Here is a 26800-nt window from a genome sequence, read left to right on the forward strand (position 1 = left end):
GATTCCAAAAGTCTTAACTAAAACAAATGCCAAAATACTACTATCTGTTCCAAAAGCATTTGCTAATCCCTTAAATAAAAAAAAAAAAAAAAAAGTGGTGGGGGGGGGGACCACCACTGAGAACCATCTGCTGGAAATAAAAAATTGAAAACCGAAAAGACTCATCAGCTCTTCCTTTCTTATTAGGCTTTACTGTAACGAACAGTAAAGTCTGGACAACTGAGCCATCGTTCCGCAGTAATGCTTGTAATGAAGAAAAATACCCCCCAGCAGTGTTGAAAGTAACCTTATTAATTCATTCTATTTTATAAATTATTTCAAGATGCTCGATACTAAAATTTTTTGATGTGGCACTACATTCTAAATTCTAATAAATTAATTTTATGATTTTTCAATGTATTTTACCATATGCTAATTTTACTATTTTTGAACACACAGTGAATGAATAAGCTTTGGTGAGCCAAAAATGGCAAGTTAGCTCCATTTAAATCACGCCTTACTGCTCAGTCTCCAAGGATCTGACGTCTTGGTGCCACAAGAACCTGGGCGAGGCTAGGCTCTGAAACCCAACAGGCCCCATAATAAGTTTCCAAGACCCATCTGAGGGCCCCCCAAGTTCCACAAATTACCAGACACACAAACCAAGTGGACCCCACTCCAGGGCTCACCAGACCCAGAGGGAGGTTTCAAAGCCAACCCAGAGCCGGGGACTTTCCAGAAGGCAGGCAACATATACTAAACTTCTAAAAATTCCCAATTCAACCATCATTCTGGAAGTATCTTCCAGACAATAAATACAAATAAACTGAATTGCTGACCCAAGGCTAAAGAAGCCTAGCAAGCAGGTCAGAAACACTAAAATCCTCAAATTTAAGACTATGGTTTTTAAAAGGCCACATCACCCACCCCCCAAAAATACACAGCTTGCGCTTAATCTGCCTCCCCGCACTGTGAGATTTCAAGGCGTACGAGGACGTACGAGGACAGCACGTAGTCCCTGTTCCCGACTGCACCTACACCCCCGGCACTGTGCCTGGCACGTGGCGGGCACTCCCTAGAGACCTGCGCCGTGCGCTCTTACCAACGTAAGGAAAGGCCACTGCTGTCCAACTGCTGGGCAAAGGAGCGGCGCTGGAAAGGGGGATGCTGAAAGTCAGAAACACAAGGTGATGGGGCCACAAAAGACCAGACCCATCATCTAGCATAATCTTTCATTTTATAGGTGAGAAAACAGTTGTTTCTGTGATGAGGTTATTTTCAAAAAAAGAAAAGAAAAACCTGAAACAAATACAGTAAAATATTAACACTTTTTAAAATTAGGTGCTAAGTATCATTTCTATTATTTTTTTGTATTTCTGAAAGTCAAGAGTGTGTTGTATTGGTTAAGACCATGCACTCCGGCATGAGACTGCTCGGGTTCACGTCCCAGCTCTGTTTTTTGCCAAATGTGTGACTTTAAGCAAGTTACTTTACCTATCTGTATCTCAGTTTCTCCATCTGTAAAATGGGGATAATAATACAACCTATTTCCTAGGGCGAGTTTTATGTATAAATAGGGAAACAGAGAAAGCACTAGAACAGTGCTATCTACATTAAGTTTTATTTTTTTACTATTGTTATTTTTCTGTACGTTTGAAATATATATTTTTTTAAGATTTTATTTATTTGAGAGAGAGAGAGCACATGAGAGGGGGGAAGGTCAGAGGGAGAAGCAGACTCCCTGCTGAGCAGGGAGCCCGATGCGGGACTCGATCCCGGGACTCCAGGATCATGACCTGAGCCGAAGGCAATCGCTTAACCAACTGAGCCACCCAGGCACCCCGTTTGAAATATTTCTTAATTTAAAATTTTGAAAAGCTCAGAAAACACACCCATGGTATGGTGTGTGGCTGTGTTCGGTCTTTCTGCTGTACACGAGTCTACACACCACAGACACACTCCTTTGCATTGTGGTGGAAATGAAATGCACAAATGGTAAACCCAGTGGATACCAGCTATCCTTCCGCAACTGTGTCTTGTACCCTGCAATCATGAACTACATGTAACCCGGAGCAGCAAAAGGTCAGACTGCAGAAATGGGCTGGAGCACATTTAGACTCACAGCTCCAAAATTCAACTGAATACTGATGACACCACCACCTCGCGCCGCTCGCCGACCGCGGCTGGAATGCTGAGATCCTGAAGGCGCGGCACTCTCCCGGACAGACAGCCTGCAAGGGAGGCCTTCTGTCATCGAGTCACACAGGTAATGGAGCATCAGTAACATTAAGCAAATGATTTTCATGACTGAGGCAAACTAACATTAAGACATATTAGTGTTTCTATGTATAAACAAATTACTATGAGATCCTCCCTATCTCCTACCAAAACTGAACCCATTAAAAACAATGGCAAAGTATAAACTATTCAGGTCACTTAAGGTAACTTAATATCTTTAGATTTTTTTCTGCTACTCCTTATAGAGCATCAAATACGCTTGAGGTTTTGTTACTTTGAATAATCACAATGTAATGAATGTCTAACAAGATTTCTTTAAAGAGACATTCAAATTTAAAATTTTAATAAAACCTTTATCAACCCAGCTCATACCAAACTTTAATGAGAACATATTAAATGTAACACTGCAAATGTAACCTAACAAGTGCTCATCCTATAATCCTCTCCTAGGAGGACAATCCAATGCTAGACTGGCATGCCCCATTAGAGGTAATCTTATAACAGCTCAACTATATAAAGAGCAGAACCAAAAAAAAAAAAAAAAATCAACAAGTAAAACACAACTATTAAATATGGACCATGTTCAAGACACCATTTATGAAAACAAAGAAGCATTTTTTTTAATCCCTGTCAGTTTCCTAGCTAGAAACATGTAGTAGGCATACCATGAGGATACTAAGAAGGGAGGGGGGAAAGCATGGCCCCGGTCCTCAAAATATTCCTCAAAATGTTTACCTATTAGAAATCGGATTTCATATTGATTTTTTTTTTTATTGCAGCATGGCCTACTTTCTCTGGTAGGCAAGTTTAAGTTCACCTGGGTAGGCTTCCAGAAAAAATGTACCAAACCTTCTGAACAGATCATCAGGGAAACTTCTAAAATACATATTCCCAGTACCTGCCCCAGAATCACTGATGGGAATCTCCAGAGAAGGAGCCTGGGCACCTGTATTTTTAACATCTTCTATCCCAACCCTGTGGTTCTGATGGTCAACGTGCTTAGAAATCACTAGACAGGGGGCGCCTGGGTGGCTCAGTCGTGATCCCGGGGTCCTGGGATGGAGCTCCGCATCAGGCTCCCTGCTCCGCGGGAAGCCTGCTTCTCCCTCTCCCACTCCCCCTGCTTGTGTTCCCTCTCTCGCTGTGTCTCTCTCTGTCAAATAAATAAATAAAATCTTTGGAAAAAAAAAAGAAATCACTAGACAGTACAAATCACAAAGAACTAAATAAAAGGAGTAACACTGGAAAGGAGGAGACAAAAATTTATTTATAAATGATAATTGCAGACTGGACTATCTAAGGAAATTAAGTAGAAAATTAAAGGAAATAGGGAATTCAGTAAGATGGCCAGTTACTAAATAGACAAAAATCAACAACTTTCCTACCTAATGAGAAGTGAGAATACACACCGAATGAAAAGATCCCATTCACAACGGCAATGACACAGTATCGTATTACCTTCAAGACTAAACTACACAGACAGAGGGAGATACAGAGATGGGGAGAGAGATGTGCGCGAAGAACTCTCGATACACAAACAGGCAAATAAATTGAGACAGGCCTTACTCTTACATAGGAAGAGTGATATTTTTTTAAGAAATGTCAAATAGCATTAAATTCAGCTACAAATTGGTTTCAAGACCATTCAACCTCTGGGCCAATACTAAAGAAGGTGGTGGTAAATTATACATGGGTGGCAGTAAAAGCCTGAAGAGTCATTATACAGGGAAGTTTCACATTATCTATCAGAATTTTAAATGCATATCCCCTGTTGTCCAAATAGCACATTTCTGGGAATTTACCCCACAGTAGCACTTTTAGATGTAGGCAAAGATAGGAACAAAAAATGTTCACTGCAGCATTGTAACAGCAAACAACAACAAAACACTAGAAACACTCAAATGCATCAACACAGGACATATTAAGTAAATCACAATAATTCCATAAAATGCTATACAGCCATCAAAAATGGAGATTTACGTTACTGCCATACACAGATAGGCAATATGTGCTGTTTGAAACAGTACATATTTATGATGTGAGGGAGTTTAATGGGGCTGGCAATGCTGGGTTCAAACACAGCACTACGTGACTTTAGGCAAGTAAATTAATCCCTCCATACTTCAGTTTCTTCATCTGTAAAAGGTAAATAATAATAATCCCTACCTAATGTTAAATATTACCATTTCCAGAAAAAATTTCTAATTCAAAAAGTAAAAGGATCCATTATTTGATAATTTTCTTTGTTACTATTAAATGTTATTTGAGGGGCTCCTGGGTGGCTCAGTTGGTTGAGTACCCGACTCCTGACTTCAAGAGTCACGATTTCAGGGTTGTGAGATCGAGCCCAGCGACAGCCCACACTCCAGGCAGAGTCTGCTTGAGTTTCTCACCCTCTGCCCCTCGCCCTGCACACACGCACGCTCTCTAATAAATAAATACATCTTTTTTAAAAATGTCATTTGAGGTGTATGAGCCATCTATATTTTTCCACATACTACCCTTAGATAATTTTCTACTAGAGCTTTAGTACCTTATCAATTTGTGCAAATCCTTACGTACTGAGGATATGAATCCTTGCTCTTATACATCACCAATTTTTCCCAGTTACACATTTCCTGGAATATAACTGTTGACAGTTTAGACGATCAAATCTACCAATTATCTTCCTGAATAACTTCCTGTGTAGTTTCTACTTTGAAAGTCCCTCGCTATACTAAAATTTCATATTGTTTCTCTTCCAGTTCTATGTATATCTTTTCATCCAAATGGGCAGAGCTATGTCAATCAAATTTTCCCAATGTACATAAGGAATCAAGACCAACAACTTTTATGTTAAAAGCCCTTGATTCTTTGTTTGTTTGAACACTCTCTTCCAAAAGGATAGCCAGCGGAGTAAAGGTAGGCACCCTTCTCAAAGAAAACATAAACTATGCCACATTCTCAAGCTCAGGGCTACTTCCGTGCATCCCCTGGCCTGAAAGTCTTTCTCACATGCCAACAGAATGAGGAGCTGCATAGAGCAAAACCCGTAGTCACCACTCTGCCTCGTACACAAGTATGTCCTCCTAGTTCAGACTTCAAAACACCGTAGAAAGGTATCCATTAAGAAGTCTCACTCCCAAGCCTATACCGTCCACCCCACTTCTACCTTCCACCACCTATTCTTATGTATCCTTCCAAAGTCTCTTTCTGTAAATACAATATATCCTCATTTGCCCCAAACATTTTAAACAGCCCTGGTGCAAAGCTTCTTTCACTCTTCTGTTAAACGCCACTATTTTTCCACAGCAGTAACACACAGACTTTTCAATTCTGCCGTCAAGAGAATTAATCTGACTACTGTCAACTCAACATATTTATATATAGTTAAAATTCCTCCTACAACCATGTGTCTAGAGCAGAAGGTGACAACTTAAGCTCAATTAATCTATGTTTAAAAGTGGAAATGTCACATCCTAGAACAGTGTTTTTCAAACTGTATCCTGTGGGGAGGTTCTTTTGGTTGAGACCCCTTATGAGGTCCAGTCTTAAACCCCGAACTCCAGCCAAAATAGCTCTACTCCTTCCTAAGGTTTTCAGTTTAAAAAAGTGACTACACCTGCCTTAGAATATGGTTCTGATAAAACTAAAATTATCCCCAGATCTCAAGTACAGTTTCTAAATAATACACACCCTCTCTACACTGTATACTGTAAATTAATACATGATCAAGTTCTTCAAACATTCCTTGGGTTACTGAATAGAAAAGGGTAGTCTCTGTTTATAGGACAAAAAGTTCAATATATAACTTCAAATTTACTAGTTATTTTATCTAAATCCAATATCCTTTTTTTGTCTATGTGATCTGTGAATTTTACATTACTGAATACACTTGTTCATTTGTCCTTCTATAAGCAGCATTTTTTGATCTGTGTTTGGTAAATATAAGACCATGAGGTATGGTCTTTTTGTGGATTTTGGTCATTATAAAGTGAACTCTAACTTTCAGATTAAAATGGTGGACTAAATATATAATATAATTATTTCACTCCATCCCAAAGCCCCACTAAAATCAAAGCAAAATGATTTTTTGAAAGATATATTAAACCACAGCAATAGGAAGAAAAGGAGAGGAGGCGATAGCAAAGGTTTGGTTCTGGATAGCAGACGATCAGTGGTAACTGGCTTCGAGAGAAGAAAGCAGGAGAGGCCAAGCGGAGAACCAGCCCAGCACACATGCCTGCATCCCTAAAGGTTCCAGAATGGGTAGCTGCACAGGAGCCTGTGGGAGTGAGACTGAAGGGCCCAAATCCGGGGGCCCGGGTGAGATTCTCCTCCCCCACCCTGCGCTGGGGGCCGCAGCTCCTCCCTGACCCCAGCATTCTCCAGAAGCTGATTCTCTGGAGACGGTAAAGCAAAGGGTCTCTGGACTCCAAGTCACTGGGCGTGGGGGAAGCCAGCACCATCCTGACCACAAGGGCCCTCCCGACTGCATCCAGTGTAAACGCTGATGGCTCAGACACCTTCTCCCACGCCCTCCTCTCTCCCCCTTTCAGCTCTCAGAACACCAGCACCCAGGCCCGGCCCACCAAGCAGAGGATCTCAGGTACAGTCTCTGGGGAAATGACCAGTTCAAAAGGAAAGATCGAAAGACCCTAATGCCAGGAGACTCCACAACAACCAACCTGCCCATATCAGCCATGGTGAAGCTCAAAATCAATAAGCAAATCTACACATTGAGAGTCCAGTGACTCTCCATCATGAGCGGGCAGCCAGAAATTACCAACATCTGAGGAAAGCCTCTACCACAAAACAGAGATGAAAGCACACAAATCAAAACCCAACTTAGAAGAAAAAAACCTACGTAGGGAGAGACCCCACCAACACGACCACCAAAAAAACCACCATCCTCAAAACCCTATGAGAAGATACCACAACCAAGAAACAAAATGAGAGGCTATTAGTAAAAGAACATTTAGGAAACAAAAGGAATTCTTGAAAATTGAAAGTAAGAGCAGAATGGAAACACTGAAGAGAAGGGCTAAGGAGACAAGGTGCATCCTGGAAGCAAGGGACTAGGACCGGATGACGGGAAACGAGAGAGACAAGAAAATCAGAGAGACAGCCCAAGAATTCTACACAGAAACAGCACGGGACACACACACACACACACACAACACACACACACAGCGGAGGAAGAAATAATCTAAAAGAATTACCCAGAATTTAAGATGCTCGTTTCCAGACAGAAGGAGCTCACAAAATGCCCAGCACAACAAAGGAACACAAACCCACTTCAAGGCATGTTGTTGTGAAATTTCAGAAACCAGTGACAAAGAGAAATCCTAAAAGCTCCCAGAAAGGAGAATGGGGGAGTCAAAGTCATTTACAAAGTCTTCAGACTTCTCAGCAGCAAAACCAGAAGCAAGAAAACAAAGAATCAGCGTCTTAAAAATTCTGAAGGAAAATTATTTCCAACACTGAATACTACACTCTAACAATCAACCAAGTGAGGGACTAGAGATAAAACATTTCAGAAAAGCAAGACATTTTAAAAATTTACCTCCCACATGTCCTTTCCCAGAAAGCTACTGGAGGATGCCCTCTACCAAAACAAAGGAGAAAACCAAAAAAGAAGACATGGAAGAGACACACAGGCGAGAGGTTCATGAACCCTCAGAACAATGGCAGGAGACGCCAGGATGACAAACGTGCACGGGTCAGATGGGTAGACGTGAGACCCAGGACCCGGGCACGGCAAAGGCACCCACCACGAACCCCTGCACCGCCGGGTTACCTTCCCTGCTCCACAAAGCTGGCTACTGGAGGACCACCAGCAGGGAGGAAAGCAGAGAGCAGGAAGGAATGCACTTGGGAAACACACTCAATCCAGGAGAAAGGCAAAGGAAAGGCCTAGAAGGTTATAAGGAAAGTCCCGGGCTGTGTGGCAGGCCTGGGAAGCAACCACCCCAGAGAGGAGGACAGAGGTCTGCAAAGGGGAGGTCTCCAAAAACAAACATACTCTGGTAGGGCGTATAATGTGATTAGCCTTATGGAAAACTGTACTGAGAAGGTGGATACTTGAAAATATGGAAAATAATTAGCAGTGGATACAAAGAAAACAAAACAAAGAAGGCAATCATTAAGTTCCATAACAACAAAATTTAAGAGAAAAAACACTTACGGTACACTTCCATGAACGAGGACGTACACTTGCACAGCCGTAGGAATACAAACAGTGATCACAAATTAAGCGGAAAATGTAATAATATACCTCTGTTGGGAGAACAGGGGAGGAGAAACAGGGCAAAGGCAGGATGCAAGACACCATCATCTAACAACAGTAAATTAACAGATAACGTGAAAAACTGATAATCAAAAGATAGATCCACATGCCCATTATTTAGAAACACGGAAATCCATAAATGCTAGAAGACACAGAATGAAAAGCTGAAAGTAGCTGTTTCTGGGCAAAGACAGAAGAGCAGGCAGGACAGCACCCCATGTCTGCGCATCAGCCTCTGAGCACTACCTGACTCTTAATTAGCGTGCACATTACTCTGAGATGAAGTCTACATTTTTACCAAAACTTTTTACATTGTGTTTAAATAATACTCCTGCGTTCTGTTGCTTTGCATTTGTTTGGTATGTATTTGACCATCCTTTTACTTTCTGGCAAAGCAGATCTCAGACTCTCAGGAGCCCGAAAGGCCCCCGGAAACAGGGCGCCATCACCACGCTCCAGCACCAGCTGGGGGAGACACTCCACGAGGCAGCAGTACCGTACCTTCACAAAGCAAGGGGAAATAGTGACAGAAGACCTGACCCACCACCCTCAGCCCAACACAGAGTAAGTGGGGAAAAAACTGCAAGACATAAATAACACCATGCGTAAGGCAGCTCACGTCGAACGCTGAACACACTAACAGAGAACAGATCTTCACGTGAGCACAGGCAGAACGTGCGCAGGACGGACCACGGCTTAGACACCGTCAAGTCCAAAGAATAGAAATAAAGCAAACAGCACTCTCTGAACATGCTGCAACAACACTAGAAATTAAAAACAAAATTAAAAAAATAAACGGGCCTCTATACCTGAAAATTTTAAAACATGCTAGTATAGAAATACTAGTTGTGGGGGAAACTCGAAAGAAAAATACAGAAATTTCTTGAAAATTATAATAAAAAATATATCTAAATCTAAGGGACACATACAGCTTAAGATATAGCAGCCAAAATTCTGTAGTATTAAGTACCTTCAATTAAAGGAAAAAATAAAAATGAATATAACATCCAATTCAAAAACAGACAAAAACAAAGGAAAGCAGAAAAAAAATAAAAATAAAAGCAGCATAAATGAGTCAAAAAACAGAAAAATCACAAAACCAGTAAATAAACCCCAAAGCTCATTCTTTGAAAAAAGATGCACAAGACAAGTCACTAGGTAAACCAAGAAAAAGGATGAGAACAAAACACATAAATTTGAGTGACAAAAGGGAAAATAACCATAAATGCAGAAGACATTTTTTTAAATCATGAGGCTACTATATACATACATTTGAAAAATCTAGATGAAATGAAAATTTTTTAGACAAATACAACACAAAAAAATTGATTCCACTTGAGACGGAACGTCCAACAGGCTTTTAAGAAATAGGATGAGTAGCAGAAGTCTCCCTACAAGCAAGCACTAAGTCCATCCAGACAGTTTCTTGGGGTAATTCTACCAAGACCTTAAAACTCAGGTAATCCCAATACCAAAACAGACCACTCCAGAGCACGGAAAGAGAAGGGAAATTTCTTAATTTCTTTATGAAGAGAGTGTGACACTGATCTCAAAATCTGACAGGGATTCCACCAAAAAACCAAACTATAAGTCACTCACACTTATACTGATGCAAAAACCTAAATAAAACATTAACAATCTACCTACGCAGCAAAAAATAATGCATCATGATCGAACGGGGATTATCCCAGAATGCAAGTGGTTCACTACAAGGAAATCCATTAATACAACCCATCATATTAACTGGATTAGGAAGAAACTACATGTTCCATTTATGATAAAGTATGTGACAACGTCCAACACCCATATAAACATTCCAAAAAATAGAAATGGACTACTAACATGATACATGCACGCGCGCACACACACACACACACACACCAGCAGTGGCGCAAAAGCCAGCATCTTTTTTTTATTTAAATTCAATTTAGTTAACGTGTAGTGTATTATTAGTTTCAGAGGTAGAATTCAGTGATTCATCAGTTGCATACAACACCCAGTGCTCATCACATCACGTGCCCTTCTTAATGCCCATCCCCCAGTTACCCCATCCACCCACCTCCCCTTCAGCAACCCTGTTTGTTCCCTAGAGTTAAGAGTCTCTCATGGTTTGTCTCCCTCTCTGATTTAATCTTACTTTCTTTTTCCTTCCATTCCCCTATGATCCTGTTTTGTTTCTTAAATTCCACATATGAGTAAAATCATGTGGTTGTCTTTACCTGACTGACTTACTTCACTTAGCATAATATCCTCTAGTTCCATCCACATTGTTACAAATTGCAAGATTTCATTCTTTTTGATGGCTGAGTAATGTACCATTGTAGATATATATCACATCTTCTTTCTCCAGTCATCTGTCAATAGACATCTTAACTCTTTCCATATTTTGGCTGTTGTGGACATTGCTGCTATAAACATTGGGGTGCAGGAGTCCCTTTGGATCACTATGTTTGTATCCTCTGTATTAAATACCTAGTAGTGCAATTGCTGGGTCACAGGGTAGCTCTATTTTTACCTTTTTGAGGAACCTCCATACTGTTTTTCCAGAGTGGCTGCACCAGCTTGCATTCCCACCAACAGTGTAGGAGGGTTCCCCTTTCTCCGCATCCCCGCCAACATCTGTCGTTTCCTGACTTGTTAATTTTAGCCATTCTGACTGGTGTGAGGTGGTATCTCATTGTAGTCTTGATTTGCATTTCCCTAATGCCAAGTGATGTGGAGCATTTTTTCATGTGTCTATAAGCCATTTGTTTGTCTTCTTTGGAGAAATGTCTGTTCATGTCTTCTTACCATTTCTTTAGTGGATTTTTGGGTTTTTGGGTGTTGAGTTTGATAAGTTCTTTGTAGATTTTGGATACCAGCCCTTCAACCAATATGTCATTTGTGAATATCTTCTCCCATTCCGTAGGTCAGCATTTTATTTTAGAAACACCAGAAGCTGCCACACTAAAGTAAAGAACAAAAGAATAATGCCCACTGACTCCATTCCTATTTAACATTATTTTGGAGGTAATGGTCACTGCAGTGTGTCAAAAAAAAGCAAATAGAGTTCCTACCAATAAAAAGGAAGGGGTAAAACCCTCTCTATTTGCCAAAGATTCCATATCTGGAAAATCTTAAAGATCAAGGGAAAAATTCATACAACCTAAGAGTATTTTGTAAAGTAGGTTACAAAATTGACAGAAAAAAACTAAGAGCCTTAATTTATTGAAGAAAAACGGAAAACGTAATGAAAAAGAAGACACCATTTATGACAGCAAAACAGAAATCACATACTTAGGTGCAAAGTTAACAAGAAATCCACCTGAGGGAAACACAGTATTCCCAAAGACACAAAACAGACTTGATCTAATGGAAAGAGATGCCATGTTCTTCCATGGGAGGACTCACCATCACAAAGATGATGGTCCTCATTAAATTAACTTATAAATTTAATAGAATCCAAATAAAAATACCATCAGGCATTCTCCCTATGGAACTAGAGAAGCTGAGTTTAAGTTCATTAGGAGGAACAACAAGCAAAAATTTACCAGAAAGCCCTAAAAAAAGGGACATGTAGGAGAGGCCAGCCCCACCAGGTATGAAATCATTCTAAAGCCTCAGTACTTAAAACTCTGTGGTGGCGGTGGTATATGAATAGATAGATTAATGCAACTCGAAACAAAATCTAGAAATAAACACAACTGCATAGACAAATTTAGTACATGATAAAGGCAGAATCTCCAAGCACAGGGTTGTTTTGTTTTGTTTTCCATAAATGATGTTGAGATAAATGAGATAGCCAGAAGGAAAAAAGACAGAAATAGTTCCAACTGGGTCCTTTCCTCATACCATATCCCAGGATACATTCCAAATGGATTAAAGATTTAAATGGGGGGGGGGGGGGAAAAAAAAACAAGAAAAAAAAAACATATAAAACCGGGAAAGGGGGGGGGGGGGGGGACTTTCTTAACTATGACTCAAAATCTAGAAAAAATAAGGAAAAGATAAATAAATTTGATTACTTTAAAAAACCTTTGCGTGGCAAAAGACAAATGATATATAGGGAAAATGTATTTGTGACTTACATCATCAAGAGCTAACAGCCCAACACGCAGAAAAGAGTTAAGAGGCCCAAGACTGTGCTCTTTAGAAATCCTGCTTGCAAGCTTGGCCACTCAGCTGGCATCTGGGAACTCTGGGGTCAGGAGGATTCCCGCCATTCCCTCAATGGTATTCACTGTGCCTGAACCACGCAAACAATAGTTTAAGCTGAACATCTGCTTTCCCTCATGGGGCTCTGCAATTTTGGTATGCGCTAGGCAGGGGTGCCATGGCCAGCCTCGACAATGCTGGGCGTGGAGTCTTTAAGGAGCTTCCTCAATGTGCTGTCAGAACGGAGGCTGACGAAGCACGTCCGTGTGGTTCCAGTGAGAGAGGACTCCGGAAGCTTGCTCCTGGTTTCCTCCTGGCTCTGCTTCATGTGCCTTTTCCCTTGGCTGATTTTGCTTTATACTTTTTCACTACAGTCCTGGAATTGCTCCTAGCAAATCGCTGAAGCCAGGAGCAGTCTGTGGGACCTCCAACACACCCTAATACTTTCGAAATCAAAGAAACACAAAACCAAAAACACACAGAAAAATGGGCCAGAGAAATGACACGACAGAATACAGAAATGTAAATGTCTCTTAACCAAATGAAAAGATGCCCATCTCCCCACATAAGAAGAAATTCAAATTAAAACTATAATATCATTTCTTACCTTCTAGATTGGTAAAAATAAAAAAAATTTGACAATATACTCTGTTAGTGAGTCTGTAAGAAGACACAGGCAGTTTCATACATTACTGGTGAGGATACACACTGCTGAGTGGCATTTCACACTCACTAGCAAAATTACATATGCAGTTACTCTTTGACCCAGAAATCCCACTTCTAGAAATCTATCCCAGAGATACCCAGCAAAAAATACAAAAAGATGTATGTGCACACAAGACTATCATTGCAGTCTATTGATAATAGCAACATGCTCAAAAAAAAAAAAAAAAAAAAAAAGACAGGGCCATGTCTAAAGAACACCAGAAACAGTTTGAATGGGCTTTTATTGGTCAAATCTCAAAAAATTTAAGCGTCAAAACAAGTAATGGCAATAACAGATAATAACCCATTAAATATAGTAAGAACAACCTTCTGAATAAAATAATAACCCATACAAATGATAAATAAATAGATGAGAACTATGGGAAAGTGTGCGCTTAGAGTAAAACATTAACTAATAAATGTAGACATGACACTAGAGTATAAATAATCACAATGTGGCCATCATCACTGCAATTATCAATTAGGGCAAAAATCACCAACGGATACTAAGACTAATGGGTGAAAGTTTAACGAAGAACAGGCATTTACATAATCTCAAAATATCTCTCCATAAATGACATTAATTACAAAGGGAAAAATGAACAATGCAGTGGGGATATCTAGTGGACATCACCCCATCCAAATAACCCAAGTGAACTTCATTAAGGAGGAGGCATATCACTATTTTAAGCCTTCCGACTAGAGGGATCTCACGTATCAGTACAGCACTGTACTGTAATACTGTTCACTGTATTATATACTGTAATATACTACATATACTGTAATACTGTATTATAAACCTGAAAGTTGCTAAGAGACTAGAACTTAAATGTTCTCACCACAAAAAAGAAATGGCAACTATGTGATGTGAGGGAGGTGTGAGCTAAAGCTATGGTGGTAATTATTTTGCAATATATAAATATATCAAATCACAATGTTGTACAACCTTAAACTTACACAATGTTGTATGTCAGTTATATCTCAGGAATGCCGGGGGTGGGGAGATTCTGGTGGGATGCACCAAGAAAGATGGGCGTCGCTTCTGCAATATTCCTGACAAAAAATGCATACCCTGAATCTATCATGGGGAAACACCAGACAAGCTGACACTGAGGGACAATATACGAAGCAACTGGCTCCCAAAAATGTCAACGTCCTGAAAACCAGAACAAGGCTAAGGGACTGGTCCAGTTGGATGAGACTTCAAAGACAGGTGCAGTGCTGGACGAGGGAGGGGAATAAGAGTCCACAACACACAGACAGGACCATTCATGGGAATCCAGACAGCATATTAGAGAACACCACTGCGTAAACGTCAGACTTTTTTTACTTTAAATCATTGGTCTCTGATTATATAAGAGGAAGTCCCTCTTCTTAGTATGCACTGAAGTATTTTGGTATAAAAGGGCACAATATCTGCAACTTACTCTCAAACAGTGCAGAAAAATAATAATATGTATAGATTATACAGAGAATGATAAAGCAAATGTTAATAGTTGGTGAAAATGGATGAAGAATACATAGTAGAGGCAGGGGTGCCTGGGTGGCTCAGTCAGTTAAGCATCCGACTCTTGATTTCAGCTCACTTCATGATCTCAGGCTGTGAGATCCAGCCCCACGTTGGGTTTCACGCTGGGTGTGGAGCCTACTTAAGATTCTCTCTCTGCCCCTCCCTCCACGCCTGCCCCTCTCTCTCTACCCCTCTTTCCCTCCCTCCCCCCCCCAAAAATATATATATAGTAGTGTTTTTTGGTACTCTTCTTGCAGTTTTTTAGTAAATCTGGAATTTTTTCAAAGTAAGTTTAAAAATGCAAGAAAAGGGGCATCTGGCTGCCTAAGTCAGTGGAGGTGCAACTCTTGATCTTGGGATTGTGGGTTCAAGCCCTGTACTGGGCGTAGAGATTACTTTAAAAAAAAAAATCTTTTTTAAAAAATACCAAAAAAGGTAAGAGAAGTGAGACTAGAATTTGTGGAATGGTCTCTGAAAACTATGCAGCCCAGTGATCCCTTTAAATAAACAAAGCTTTATCTTTGGATCAAAGAGGTACCTTGGTCCACATTATCCTGCCCCCACTCCCCAGCACACTTGTGCTCACTGAGTTGGTCTCAGGGACTATTAGAGGAGGATGCACAGCTACAAGAACGAATTTTATTTATGATAAAAAAAATAGTACTTGGTACACTATTAAATGACTACTGTTCACTATGTGTAGTTCCACGTGAATTTTTCTTTTAGAATTTAGTACTAGAAAAAAAGCTTTTTCACCTAAGAAGCAGGTATTTCTCTTCCTTCTTGATGACAAGAATTGCATAACTGACAATGACTCTCTACTAATTTTGTCAGACAGGCAGACTAAGGCCAAATGTGGGGCCCAACCACAGTGACCACTGGTCTACAGTTTAGGATGACTACCTAGGTCTTTTTCCTTCGTCCCGGTTATTTTTAGGGGCATTTTACCCTTTTTTAAATCCTATTTTGATGTAAAAGTCAAAAACAATTTCCATTCTCTGGGAAATATAAGAACTATTGATATGCTCAAGTAAATTTAAGCCCTCCGAGGCTGCTCCTTCTGACCATATACTGGACCCTGGGAATTCATGGTAAATCACCGTCATTTCCACGACAGAATATGTCCATGTGAAACCTAGCGGGACGATTCCCTGCCACTGTCTACAACAGACTGCCAAAGCCTACAAAAGACAAAAGACAACTGCATTGATTTGGGGTCATAAAACAATGATATAATGAAGTTATATCTCCAAGTGAGCCAAGTTACATTTACCACTTACCTCAAAAGGTCAGAACAGCACCACGGTTTAGACATTTATAGCAAGAATGATGAGTAAGGCCCCCAGCTTACTAATATTAAAGGTATGACAAACTCTGTGGCCATTACCTTAATGCTACTACCAAGAAATGCTTTAGATTTCAATAGGTTTACAAGACCAAAAATACAAAAGCCAAAATTTCACATGCATGTGTGGAAAAAATACATTTACCTGCTGCCTTCACTCTTGACACAACCAGACCTCAGGTGGGCATGGGATGAATACCCATATTGTGGGAGAAGGGGGCATAAGGAGGCAACAATGGGGGCGGGGGGGGGGGGGGGTTTACATCAATTTTGATTTTCGCTTGTGTTCTAGGTAGCAAAACAACTTCTAAAATAAAGAGCCACAAAACTTCTGATACAATACTTATTTCAAAAAGAATTAGCACAAGCCAAGAGGCCATTTTTTCCAGCCTGTAATCAATGCTAGTGGCTTCAGCAGCAAAAGGAAAGCATGATCAGTAGGAGATGGACTGTAACAAATTAAAGAAGACACCCCCACAAGGTTGTCAAGGAAACCAAACCAAGTGCATTTTTCTACAGAAAGAATCAAGGCTAAGGTGAACATGCCATGGAAGATTTTCTGACAAAAATATGTAAAGTCCCGTGTCAAAAAATCTTTAAGAGACTACATTTACTTCCAGGCTATTTCATTGAGCACTTCATCTATAATGCAAGCAGGCATGCCTAAATCTCCAAACTACCAGCTAGGTGGATTCACCTTCCTAAAATCAGCCAAGCTTGGGCCGCTGAAAATACAGGAAATTTCCTAAGATCTCTTCTGCATGTTGTAACAACATCAAAAGAAACAATCTCAACCAAAAAGTAAAGAGGAAAAAAAAAAAACAACTATACCACAAAGAGGCTTTCCCAGATTTAGACTTTGTTTTTCAAAATGGAACCTTTTTAACATTTGTTTTTAAGCGAAAAGGCAAGTGAACGCAAACTGAAGCAAGCGCTCAGCCGTGAGCCGTTCGATCCTGGAGGAGAGCAGAGCGGGCTGCACAAAAGGTGTCAAGTTGGTAGAGTGATGCGAAACCCTCCACAAGTAAGTGGTCAAGAATCATGAGCAAGAAGTGACAGGCACTTGGGGCACAGGTAGGGGCACGGCTGGGCAGGCGGGAGGCAAGGAACGTCAGCAGGTCTGCAGCGGCCCGGCGCGCGGGAGAGTGGGAGGCGAGGTGCGCGCACCGCTGCCGCCATCCGCGCCCTTCAAGGTGAGCGGTCGCTGCGCGTGGCCCCGGGGGCCGGGAGGAGGGGGCGGGGCGCACAGGTGGCCGGCCGAGCGCCGGGCCCGGGCCCCGCGGCGGGGCGTTGTGCGGCCGCCAGGTGAGCCAGGGCGGGCCGCGGAGCAGGTGCTCGGCGTCGGGGCAGGGGCGGGCCGCGCGGGAGCGGGGCGGGCGCCGGCGGCTCTTACCCGGTGCCGCAGTCCACCACGCAGGGAGGCAGGGAGCCCGCCATGCTCGGCACGCGTGCCGCTTGGCCCACGCGGGCGGCCCGGGAGGCGCCGCCGCCGTCCGCTCGCCGCGCCGCCCGCTCCCGGGAGCCTCCGCAGCGCCGCCGCCGGGGGCCCGGATGCTCGGCGGCCGCCCACGTGACGCTGCCCAGCCGGCCAATCAGGTTGCGGGCACGCCCCGCCCCGCCCTGCCGCCCGACCGCCATCTTTACTACTGGCGGCGAGGCCTCCTCGCGTGGACGTCCAATACCGCTGCTGAGAGGTTGGGGGCTATTTTTAACTGACTTACCACGAACGTGACCTCGTTTCCGGGGCCTGGCTGCTTCTCATCCTTTAGATCTCGGCTGGAAAGTCACCTTCTCAAGAAGTTGTTCCTAATCATCCTAAGTAGGTCCCCTCCCTGCACCTTACTCTATCTCAAAGACCTATTACTTTCATTGACAGCGCTTGGAGCAAATTTTTAATGCTGATTTATTTGTGGTTCCCCCAGCCCCGCCCCACGGGACTGTAGGCTCCGCCAGGATGGGGCTGGTGTCTGTCTCACCGTGGGTGACCTGGTGCTCAGCACACTAGTTAGTGCATACATGGGAAGCACCTAAGTGTTTGTTGAGTGAATGAATAACCTTCACCTTAAAGATGAAACAATTACCGTCAGAACTGATGGATCAGTGACCTTAGATGGAGGTAATACCCCAGCAAGATCACCACGGGAAGATGTTTGCAAGTATCAAACAGGAGATGATTCTCCCAAAGTTCTTAGTGAAACCAGGAACCAGGGGTGCCTGGCTGGCTCGGTCAGTAGAGCATGTGGCTCTTGATCTCCGGGCCCTGAGTTCAAACCCCACATGGGGTGCAGAAATAACTAAATAAACTTTCTTCTAAAAGGAGTTAGTGGGGGAGAGGGAGGCAAAACAGGCAAGTACCTACCCACTATGTTATGAAGGCATGAAAGATCCACTTGCTTCCAGCTCCCTGCCCTACCATAAATTCTTGACATTAATTTTTTAGGAGCTTCTGGAGACTTAGTTTCATGTAGTATCACTAATATTTAAAGCAATGTGTGTTTTCCCTAGAAGAAGTACTAGATGTATTGGTCATTCTAGGTAACCCATGATCATTCCTTTCCCCTCGCCCACCCCAAGTGAAGTGGAGAGAGGAGTAGAAGATGAGAGGGAAATGACAGGTCAGGAGGGTGGAGGAATCCCTGAATAGGACCCCAAGGCCAGGGACAAACAGTGACTTCCCTGCTTTGTGTGTTGCCAAGGGCCTGCCCAGCTCCTGTTCTTTGAAGCCCTAGTCAGAGTGTTGTAGGTAAACTCTGGGTTGCAAACTGTGGCACTGCCTTGTCTCTTATTTTCCTTCACTTAGTACATATTTATCAAGTGCCTACTGTGAGGTAGGCTTTGAATTATATTGGGCGTGAAACAGGAAGCAGAGGACTCAACAGTGTTTGCCTCCAAACTGTAGAGTCTAGTGAGGGGTAGAGACAGTAAACGGGCAACCACAACACAGTGTGGTAAATGCTAAGATGGGGGAAGTCCAGGGTGCCCAGAAAGCCAATAACAGGGCATCTGACCCAAACCTGGGAGTCAATGAAGTCTTCTCAAAGCGATGGTATCTAAGCTGACACCCAGAGGGTGGGTGGAGAGTAGCTGCATGGTGGAGAATGTGGGGTGGGAGAGTATTTCTGGGATGAGAAATATATACAAAACCCAGCAGGACCTCAAGGCTCATATATGGCCCAGTTTGCTTTGCCAGAGAAGAAGCCTCAGTGGAACTGGGACTAGCTAGTAATAAAGCATATGTGCGGGGCACCAGGGTGGCTCAGTCGGTTAAGCATCTGCCTTCAGCTCGGGTCATGATCTCAGGGTCATGGGATCGAGTTCCACATCGGGCTGCCTGCTCAGCAGGTAGCCTGCTTCTCCCTCAGCCTCTGCCCCTCCCCCTGCTTGTGCTCTGTCTCTCTCTCAAATAAATAAATAAATAAATAAAATCTTTTTAAAAAATAAAAATAAATATATAAAGCATATGTGCCTTTGTGGGGAGTGTCCCTTCTGCATAGGACTCATTGGGAATGGTGGCCACAGTCAGCAGCTGGTAGGAAATAAAAGATTTCCTGACCCTAATTATTTCCTCTAGACACCACTAACCCTTCATTATCAGCTAAGATGTTTCCATATGCAGATAACAGAAAACTTAAGGTGCCACAAGGAATGAGCACATTTTATTTCATACGATAGGAAATCCAGAAACTCCAGGATAATCCAACCCCTTGAATTCAACCATTCAACCAAATGACATATTGTAGGCCTGTACATTCCATTCCACCAGCCCATTGGCCTTTGTCCTCAGACTTATCCCTTGCTGTTGAGAGATGGCCATAGCCACTCCACACACCATAACTGGAATGGACGGGGACCGGGGGAAATGCCCCCATCTTCCTTCCCAAGAGGGAGAGGGAGGAAATGCTTTCCCAGAATTCCCTAGCTGCTTCCCTCATGTTTCATTAACCTGGCTCAATTAGTATCCTGGGGCTGCTGAAACAAAGCCCACAAACTGGGGTGCTTAAAACAATAAACACTTGGGGCGCCTGGGTGGCTCAGTCAGCTAAGTGTCTGACTCTTGATTTTGGCTCAGGTCATGATCTCAGGGTCGTGAGATTGAGCCCCGCATCAGGCTCCGCGCTCAGCACAGAGCCTGCTTGAGATTCTCTCCCTCTCCCTCTCCCTCTGCCCCTCCCCTGACTCACACTCTCAAATAAATAAATAAATAAATAAATAAATAAAATCTTAAAAAAAAAAAAAAGGGCATTTATTCTCTCACAGTTCTAGAGAAAAGAAGGCCAAAATCAGGTGTTGGCAATGTTGTGTCCTCTCTGAAGACTTGGGGAGAATCCTTCCATGTGTTTCTCTTAGCTTCTGGTGTCGCCAGCAATACGTGGTGTTCCTTGGCTTATAGATGCATCACTCCAATCTCTGCCTCTTCCATCACATAGGGTTCTCCCCATGTGCCCACATCATCACATGGCGTTCTCCTCTTCTTAGAAGGACATCAGTCATATTGGATTCAGGCCCACTCTAATGACCTCATCTTAAATTGATGACATCTGCCAAGGCCTTCTTTCCAGATAAGATCACATTCACAGGTACCAGGGGCTAGGACTTCTACATGTCTTTTAGGGACACAATTCAATATCAGCCTATGCTAAAAGCAGCCATTGGTACGGGGAACTGATGGGCTGTGATGGGCTGACACTATTAAAGACCACCTCCCTTGGGCTGGAAAGGGACCTGTGTCCTCTGAAGCATGTGGCTGCCAATTCCTGGTTGGAATCGGGTTTGAGCAACAAGAAGGGGAATGACAATCAACAGTTGCTGTTTTGCTTGTAATTTTCCCAACTAAACCATATATTCTCACTCATTCTATGCCTTTTCACTCCTCTAGCCTCTGCTTTGGATGGTCGCTGAAACAAGTCATCCTTGTTGACCCAGCTCGAGCTGTGCCACCCCTGTGAAGCTATCCCTCTTCTCACCACTCTCTCCTCTGTGCTCCAGAGAGCCTTGTGCGCCCTTCCACCCCTGCCTTATTGGATGGCATCGTGAGGGTGACGCTTCCGTCACTCCCATGCACAGGAGCTCCCTGATAGTTGAGGCATGTCTTTTATATACTTCTGTCTCCAGTTCATTACACACTACCTAGCATCCTGTCACCACTTTCAAGGAATGATTATTGAATAAATAAAAGCCATCAGGAAATTTTTAAAGCTCTCAATTACACATGACTTTTGCTTTTATTTACTTTTTTGTTGTCATCAAAAGCAAAGGAAAGCAAACCTTAGGCATAACTTCTATGTTCATGTTTTTGCCATTTTTTTCTATATATTATAAATATGCATCTGTGTCATTCTTCTTAGATTATAAATGATACATCAGAGACTAATGGCTTTGCTTGTGACAGTGTTAGGACAAAACACCCACAGAGAAATAAACCTCATGTTCTGGAAGAAGTGCTTCAAGTACAATCTCTAGTAATAATATTGCCAAAGAGGTTTGTTCCCTCCAATATACTTTGCAAAATTCTACTCATTTGATTTGTAGTTGGCTTTCTTAAGCAGAAAGAAGCATCTCTTTATTGCGCTTTTCCCCAACAATGACTCCCACTCTACCTTCTCCCAACCGGCAGAAATGTGGAAGCCAGAACACTTCCCAAAAGGTCAGCATCTCTTCCATGGCACATGATGTGAGCGTTTCCCAACTGCTATCCTGAGTCCTGAATAACTCAAGACCACTTTTTTTTTTTTCCTTAAGATTTGCTTATTTATTTGAGAGAGAGACAGCACGAGCAGGAGGGGCAGAGGGAGAGGGAGAAAGAATCCCAAGCAGACTCCACACTGAGCACAGAGCCCAATGCGGGGCTCGATCTCAGGACCCTGAGATCACAACCTGAGCCGAAACCAAGAGTCGATCACTCAACTGACTGAGCCACCCAGACGCCCAGGACCACTTTCAAAAGAACTTTTAACAAACACCTTTTGATGCTGGGAATGATGCATATTTATGCACATGAAGACAACTTTAAAACAAAATAATCAGGGCTTAGAGATTGTCAATCTAATGCAGCTTAATCAGTGAGCACCCAGACAATGTGATCTTAATTTCCTGTGTTTAACTAGTTATGCTGGGCCAAGAAGGAAAAAGAACATAAAAACCAAAGGCTGCCTTCAAAAACTGCCCACCCCGCCACTCTGTGAATCTTAAATCGTAAAGCTGTAAGCAGGAACGATCTGTGTGTTCCCTGTTGCCGTGAGATTGCAAATAGAGAAGAGTACCAAAAAATCAGTACCCGTTCCTTTGAAAGTAGCTGGCATTCTCCTTTAAGAGGAAGGGCCTGTCACTACACTCAATGGACTTCCCGGAGGTCTTGGCAACCGCTGGAGAAAATGGTCCAAACCAGAGCTGGTTGGCCAAAGTGTGTTGAGTGTGTCAGAAAGTTGATAATAGACCCAAACCATAGGACGGGTAAGGAAATCACCGAGATCGTGAACACATTCAGACCACCTCTGCTATGTTTCTGCCTCCACCCGTGGCACTTATTCAGGCCGGAAGTCCTCCTCGGCCTCCCTCCTCGCATCCTGTTCAGCGGCCAAGTCCAGCTCATTCAGTCCGCCCACTTCCCCTGCGTCTGCAGCCCGGCTTTCTAGCCCACCATCACTCTGACTGAACTATTCGGTGGCTTCCCACCAGCCACCCTGTCTCCATGCTTTGCCTGTCCGACACAACTTTTGGGCAAGTTATACTGTTATGAGAGGTGTCGTGGCAAAATACAGAAGGTTTGTACATCATGCCAGCAACCTCTTTCCCCATAGCCTTTGATGAATCCCTATGAATTACTATGGAATTCGACCCAAACCCTGATTGTGGCATTCAAGGTCCTCCACAATCCGCTCCTGAGTTACCTTCCTAATCTCATCTCACGTTATGCCCTTGACACATCAGGGCAGCACACCAGACCACACACCAAACGCTCTGTGTTGTCAAGTCAGTCTAGAACGTTCTTCTTCACCTACCCATCCTCTTCATCCTTCAAGATTCCATTCAAAGTTCACTCATCCTTCAATTGCAATTCAAAACCACTGCCTTTATTTACAAAGGAACAAAATAAGGTGAGTGCTTCTTTATGTCTCTAATCAGATCAATCACTAGTTCTATGTCTACCAGTCAGAATCTAGAAAAGAATCTATAGATGTGCATATTAATAAGACCCTCTGTTCTACCAAACAGTATTATAATTTTATTTGTAACGATGTCCTATCCAACTCCGATGGAGAACTGAACTACAATAATGTCTTGGTTTACAAAGCATTTTCAGGACATCGTCACACTTACTCTCCATCACATTCCATGAGGTAGGTATTATAAATACCTCTTTTAATCAAAAAAGAAAACTGGGGCTCATACTTTTCAAATTAGGATATATTAATTCATTAATTCATTTTCATTCAGGGTACCTTCTTTAGGCCCTCTTGAGAAAACAGGGAAATGCTAACGTGTCATAACACCAGCATCTGGAAGCACAGAGATAATGTGTGTGCGGAGCCGGGAGGGATCCCAAAAGCCTGCCCTTCAGACTGACCTGGACCTTTGATCATTTCAAAGACACTTTGAAAATTTTGAGCTCTTAACCTTGAATGTTTTCTATTTCTAGTAACAATTGCCCATGAACTTCCATTAGGCAATGACTGTATGTTCTAGAGACTGAGTAGCATCCAATAAAAGTCTAATTCTTTTACCAATAGGAATGAAACCGCTGAGTAGTGTAATTGGATGCCAGGCACTCTGGACAGAGCGTGCTGCCAACAGCGAAGTCCAAATGTCTCTTGCCACTGTGCAATCTCACAAGCAACAGGTTTTGGAGGAGTTGGCTGCCCAGGGGCCTCTCCTTTCCTTACTGATGTCCATTCTAGAATGTTTTTTTAGAAGCAACACAGCAGGAACTTTTATGTAACTGGAATGAATGAAGCAAGACTGTGCCACTTCAAAATATCTTCACCAGATGTTGACTTGGTCCTTTTGGGCCAGAGAAGTTGTTCAGGGAAACTCAAAGAGGGCATAGTGAATGCTGTGGAACACCTGAACAGGGGCACGTTAAAGGGCAGGGAGCAAGAACCCAGGCCGGCTAAGTTTGAGTCTTTTCATCCAGCCAAAATTCTGGTTGCAACAGTGTGTTGCAACTGGACCATGTCTTAGATCACTATTTCTTGTGCTCGCCTTACTTACCAAGGTGCGAAATGAATTCTAAGCAAGGACAGTTTGCAGAAAAAGAGTCACTGTGTTCCTGATATATGTAGCTGATAACAAATAGCTATCGGTTAATGTAAAAATTATACTGTATTCTTAATCTAGACATTTTTAGTTGTATTAATAATAACAATAAAAAATGTATAAAATTAATTTTATTAGCATATGGAAAGAGCCCAAATTTTGAAGTCTTTGTGGATGTGTTCAAATGCCATCTCAGAAACTTAAATGTGTTTCTGCATGAGTTATTCACTATCTCTGAGCTTTAGTTTCCTTATTGGTAAGGAAGGGTTTTTCTGAGCTGCACAGTGAGTTTACAAAAATGCCAGGCACTGTAATAGGGAAAGTGTTCACTGTCCTCACTGTCTTGGCTCCCAGCAGCTGCTTTTCCCTCTGATTAGTTCTCAGATTTGTGTGCCCACAATCTGTGGTCTCTATTCTGACTATTTGGATGATAACTAAGGTATTAAAAAGGGTTGAATAGACTGATCCTCACTATTACTTAAGATTTGAGACATTTTTCCATTCGTGGACATGAGCTGTATCAAATCATTCATGTCCTCTCACCAGCTCTCCCTATGACCAGGCTCACTTAATTCTCATGATGCTAAAACTTGTCTAATTCAGAGTTAAATGGTTTATATTGGTAAAAGGTATAGCTTTGAAGTCAAATGGCCTGAGTTTGAATTTCAGCACTGATTTTACAAATTTGTGATCTCGGGCAAGTTATTTAACCTCTCCGTGCCTCAACTTCCATCTTGGTAAAATTAAGGAAATAATATTACCTGCTTCATGAGGGCTGGTGCAAAGAATAAAGAGATAATTTAGGTAAAACGCTTACAATGGTGCCTGATACCTAGCAAGTATTAAATAGTTATTATCATCATAATGTTGTAATTATTGTTGCTATATGGGAATCAAGTGTTCCAGGTTGACCTCATTAGTACTTAGCTTTTTTGAGAGAGAGAGCGCGTGCTCATGTGCGCACGCAAGCAGGGGGGTGGTGTGCAGAGGGAGAAGGAGAGAGAGGATCTTAAGGAGTCTGCACGCCCAGCTTGGACCATGACGTGGGGTTCAGTCTCATAACCCTGAGATCATGACCTGAACCAAAATCAAGAGTCAGATGCTTAACCAACTGAGACACCCAGGCGCCCCAGTACTTAGTTTTTAACACATCCAGCTATAGAAAAACTACCACTGGAAAATTTTCTAGTCATTCCAAGCTGAATACCTCATTTCTGCCTTGAAGAAGAAAGTGAGCTCTATTTAAAAGTGCTTAGCACCCATGGAAAGCTGTGTTGCTTTTGCACTTGCAATGTACAAAAGGCTATGGGCTTACTCGTGCTCACCTTGGAAGCAGTCTCATTCAGAGGAGCATTGGTCAGGTATTTAAAATCACTGAAAGACTAAACTAGGTGGCAATCTTTCAAGCAAACACTAAAGAGGGGGATGGCATGAGGGCCTTGCATGACCCCACCGTGCAAACCGGCCCGAAGCCCCGTCTACAGGCTCATTCGCTCAGTCTGCCTGCCCCAAGCTCCAAGTCAGCCCACACGGGTCCCTTCCTCCTACCACGACTCGTTTCTCTCATCAGTAACTTTGCCCTTGCAAAATTTGCCCATCTAGCTCTTGAGTTTTGTCTTTTTTCCACAAAACAAATAATAAAATGGCAATAAATACATATCTATCAACAATTACTTTGAATGTGGGCACCTGGGTGGCTCAGTTGGTTAAGCGTCTGCCTTCAGCTCAGGTCATGATCCTGGAGTCCTGGGATCGAGTCCAGCATCGGGCTCCCTGCTCAGGGGGGAGCCTGCTTCTCCCTCTCCCTCCGCTGCTGCCCCCATTTGTGCACTCACTCTCTCGCTCTCTTTCTCTCTCAAATAAATAAAGTCTTAAAATAAAATCTTAAAAAAAATAATAATTAGGGGCGCCTGGGTGGCTCAGTCGTTAAGCGTCTGCCTTCAGCTCAGGTCATGGTTCCGGGGTCCTGGGATCGAGCCCCGCATCGGGCTCCCTGCTCGGTGGGAAGCCTGCTTCTCCCTCTCCCCCTCCCCCTGCTTGTGTTCCCCTCTCTCACTGTGTCTCTCTGCGTCAAATAAATAAATAAAAATCTTTAAAAAATAATAATAATAATTACTTTGAATGTAAATGGATGAAATGCTCCAATCAAAAGACATAGGGTGACAGAACGGATCAAAAAACAAGACCCATCTATATGTTGCCTAGAAGAGACTCATTTTAGACCTAAAAACACCTGCAGATTGAAAGCGAGGGGATGGAGAAATATTAATCAGGCAACTGGCATGCTAAAAGAAAGCCAGAGTAGCCATACTTACATCAGACAAAATAGACTTGACTCTTTTCATTTGTAGGCTCTAAGCCCAATGTG

General features: G+C 42.6%; 1 protein-coding gene across 7 annotated transcripts in view; it reads right to left on the bottom strand.

Moving 5' to 3' along the window:
* The window catches only part of ACTR3B (actin related protein 3B), an 88884-nt gene extending 71203 nt beyond the window's left edge, over window positions 1-17681 (bottom strand). For 6 of the 7 annotated variants that reach the window (XM_032394275.1, XM_032394273.1, XM_032394271.1 and 3 more), the window contains exon 1: window positions 17573-17681. Coding sequence is in view for 5 of the 7 variants with exons in the window: in XM_032394273.1 (XP_032250164.1) it covers window positions 17573-17616 (44 nt within the window). In the remaining 2 variants the exon portion in view is untranslated. Of the gene's footprint in view, window positions 1-7418; window positions 7438-17572 lie in introns of those variants that run through there. The other variant, XM_032394274.1, reaches the window with a different exon arrangement.
* Between the last annotated feature and the right edge of the window lie 9119 nt (window positions 17682-26800).

This window comes from Phoca vitulina, unplaced genomic scaffold (genome assembly GCF_004348235.1).
Source record: "Phoca vitulina isolate PV1807 unplaced genomic scaffold, GSC_HSeal_1.0 scaffold80, whole genome shotgun sequence".
Taxonomy (NCBI): Eukaryota; Metazoa; Chordata; class Mammalia; order Carnivora; family Phocidae; genus Phoca; species Phoca vitulina.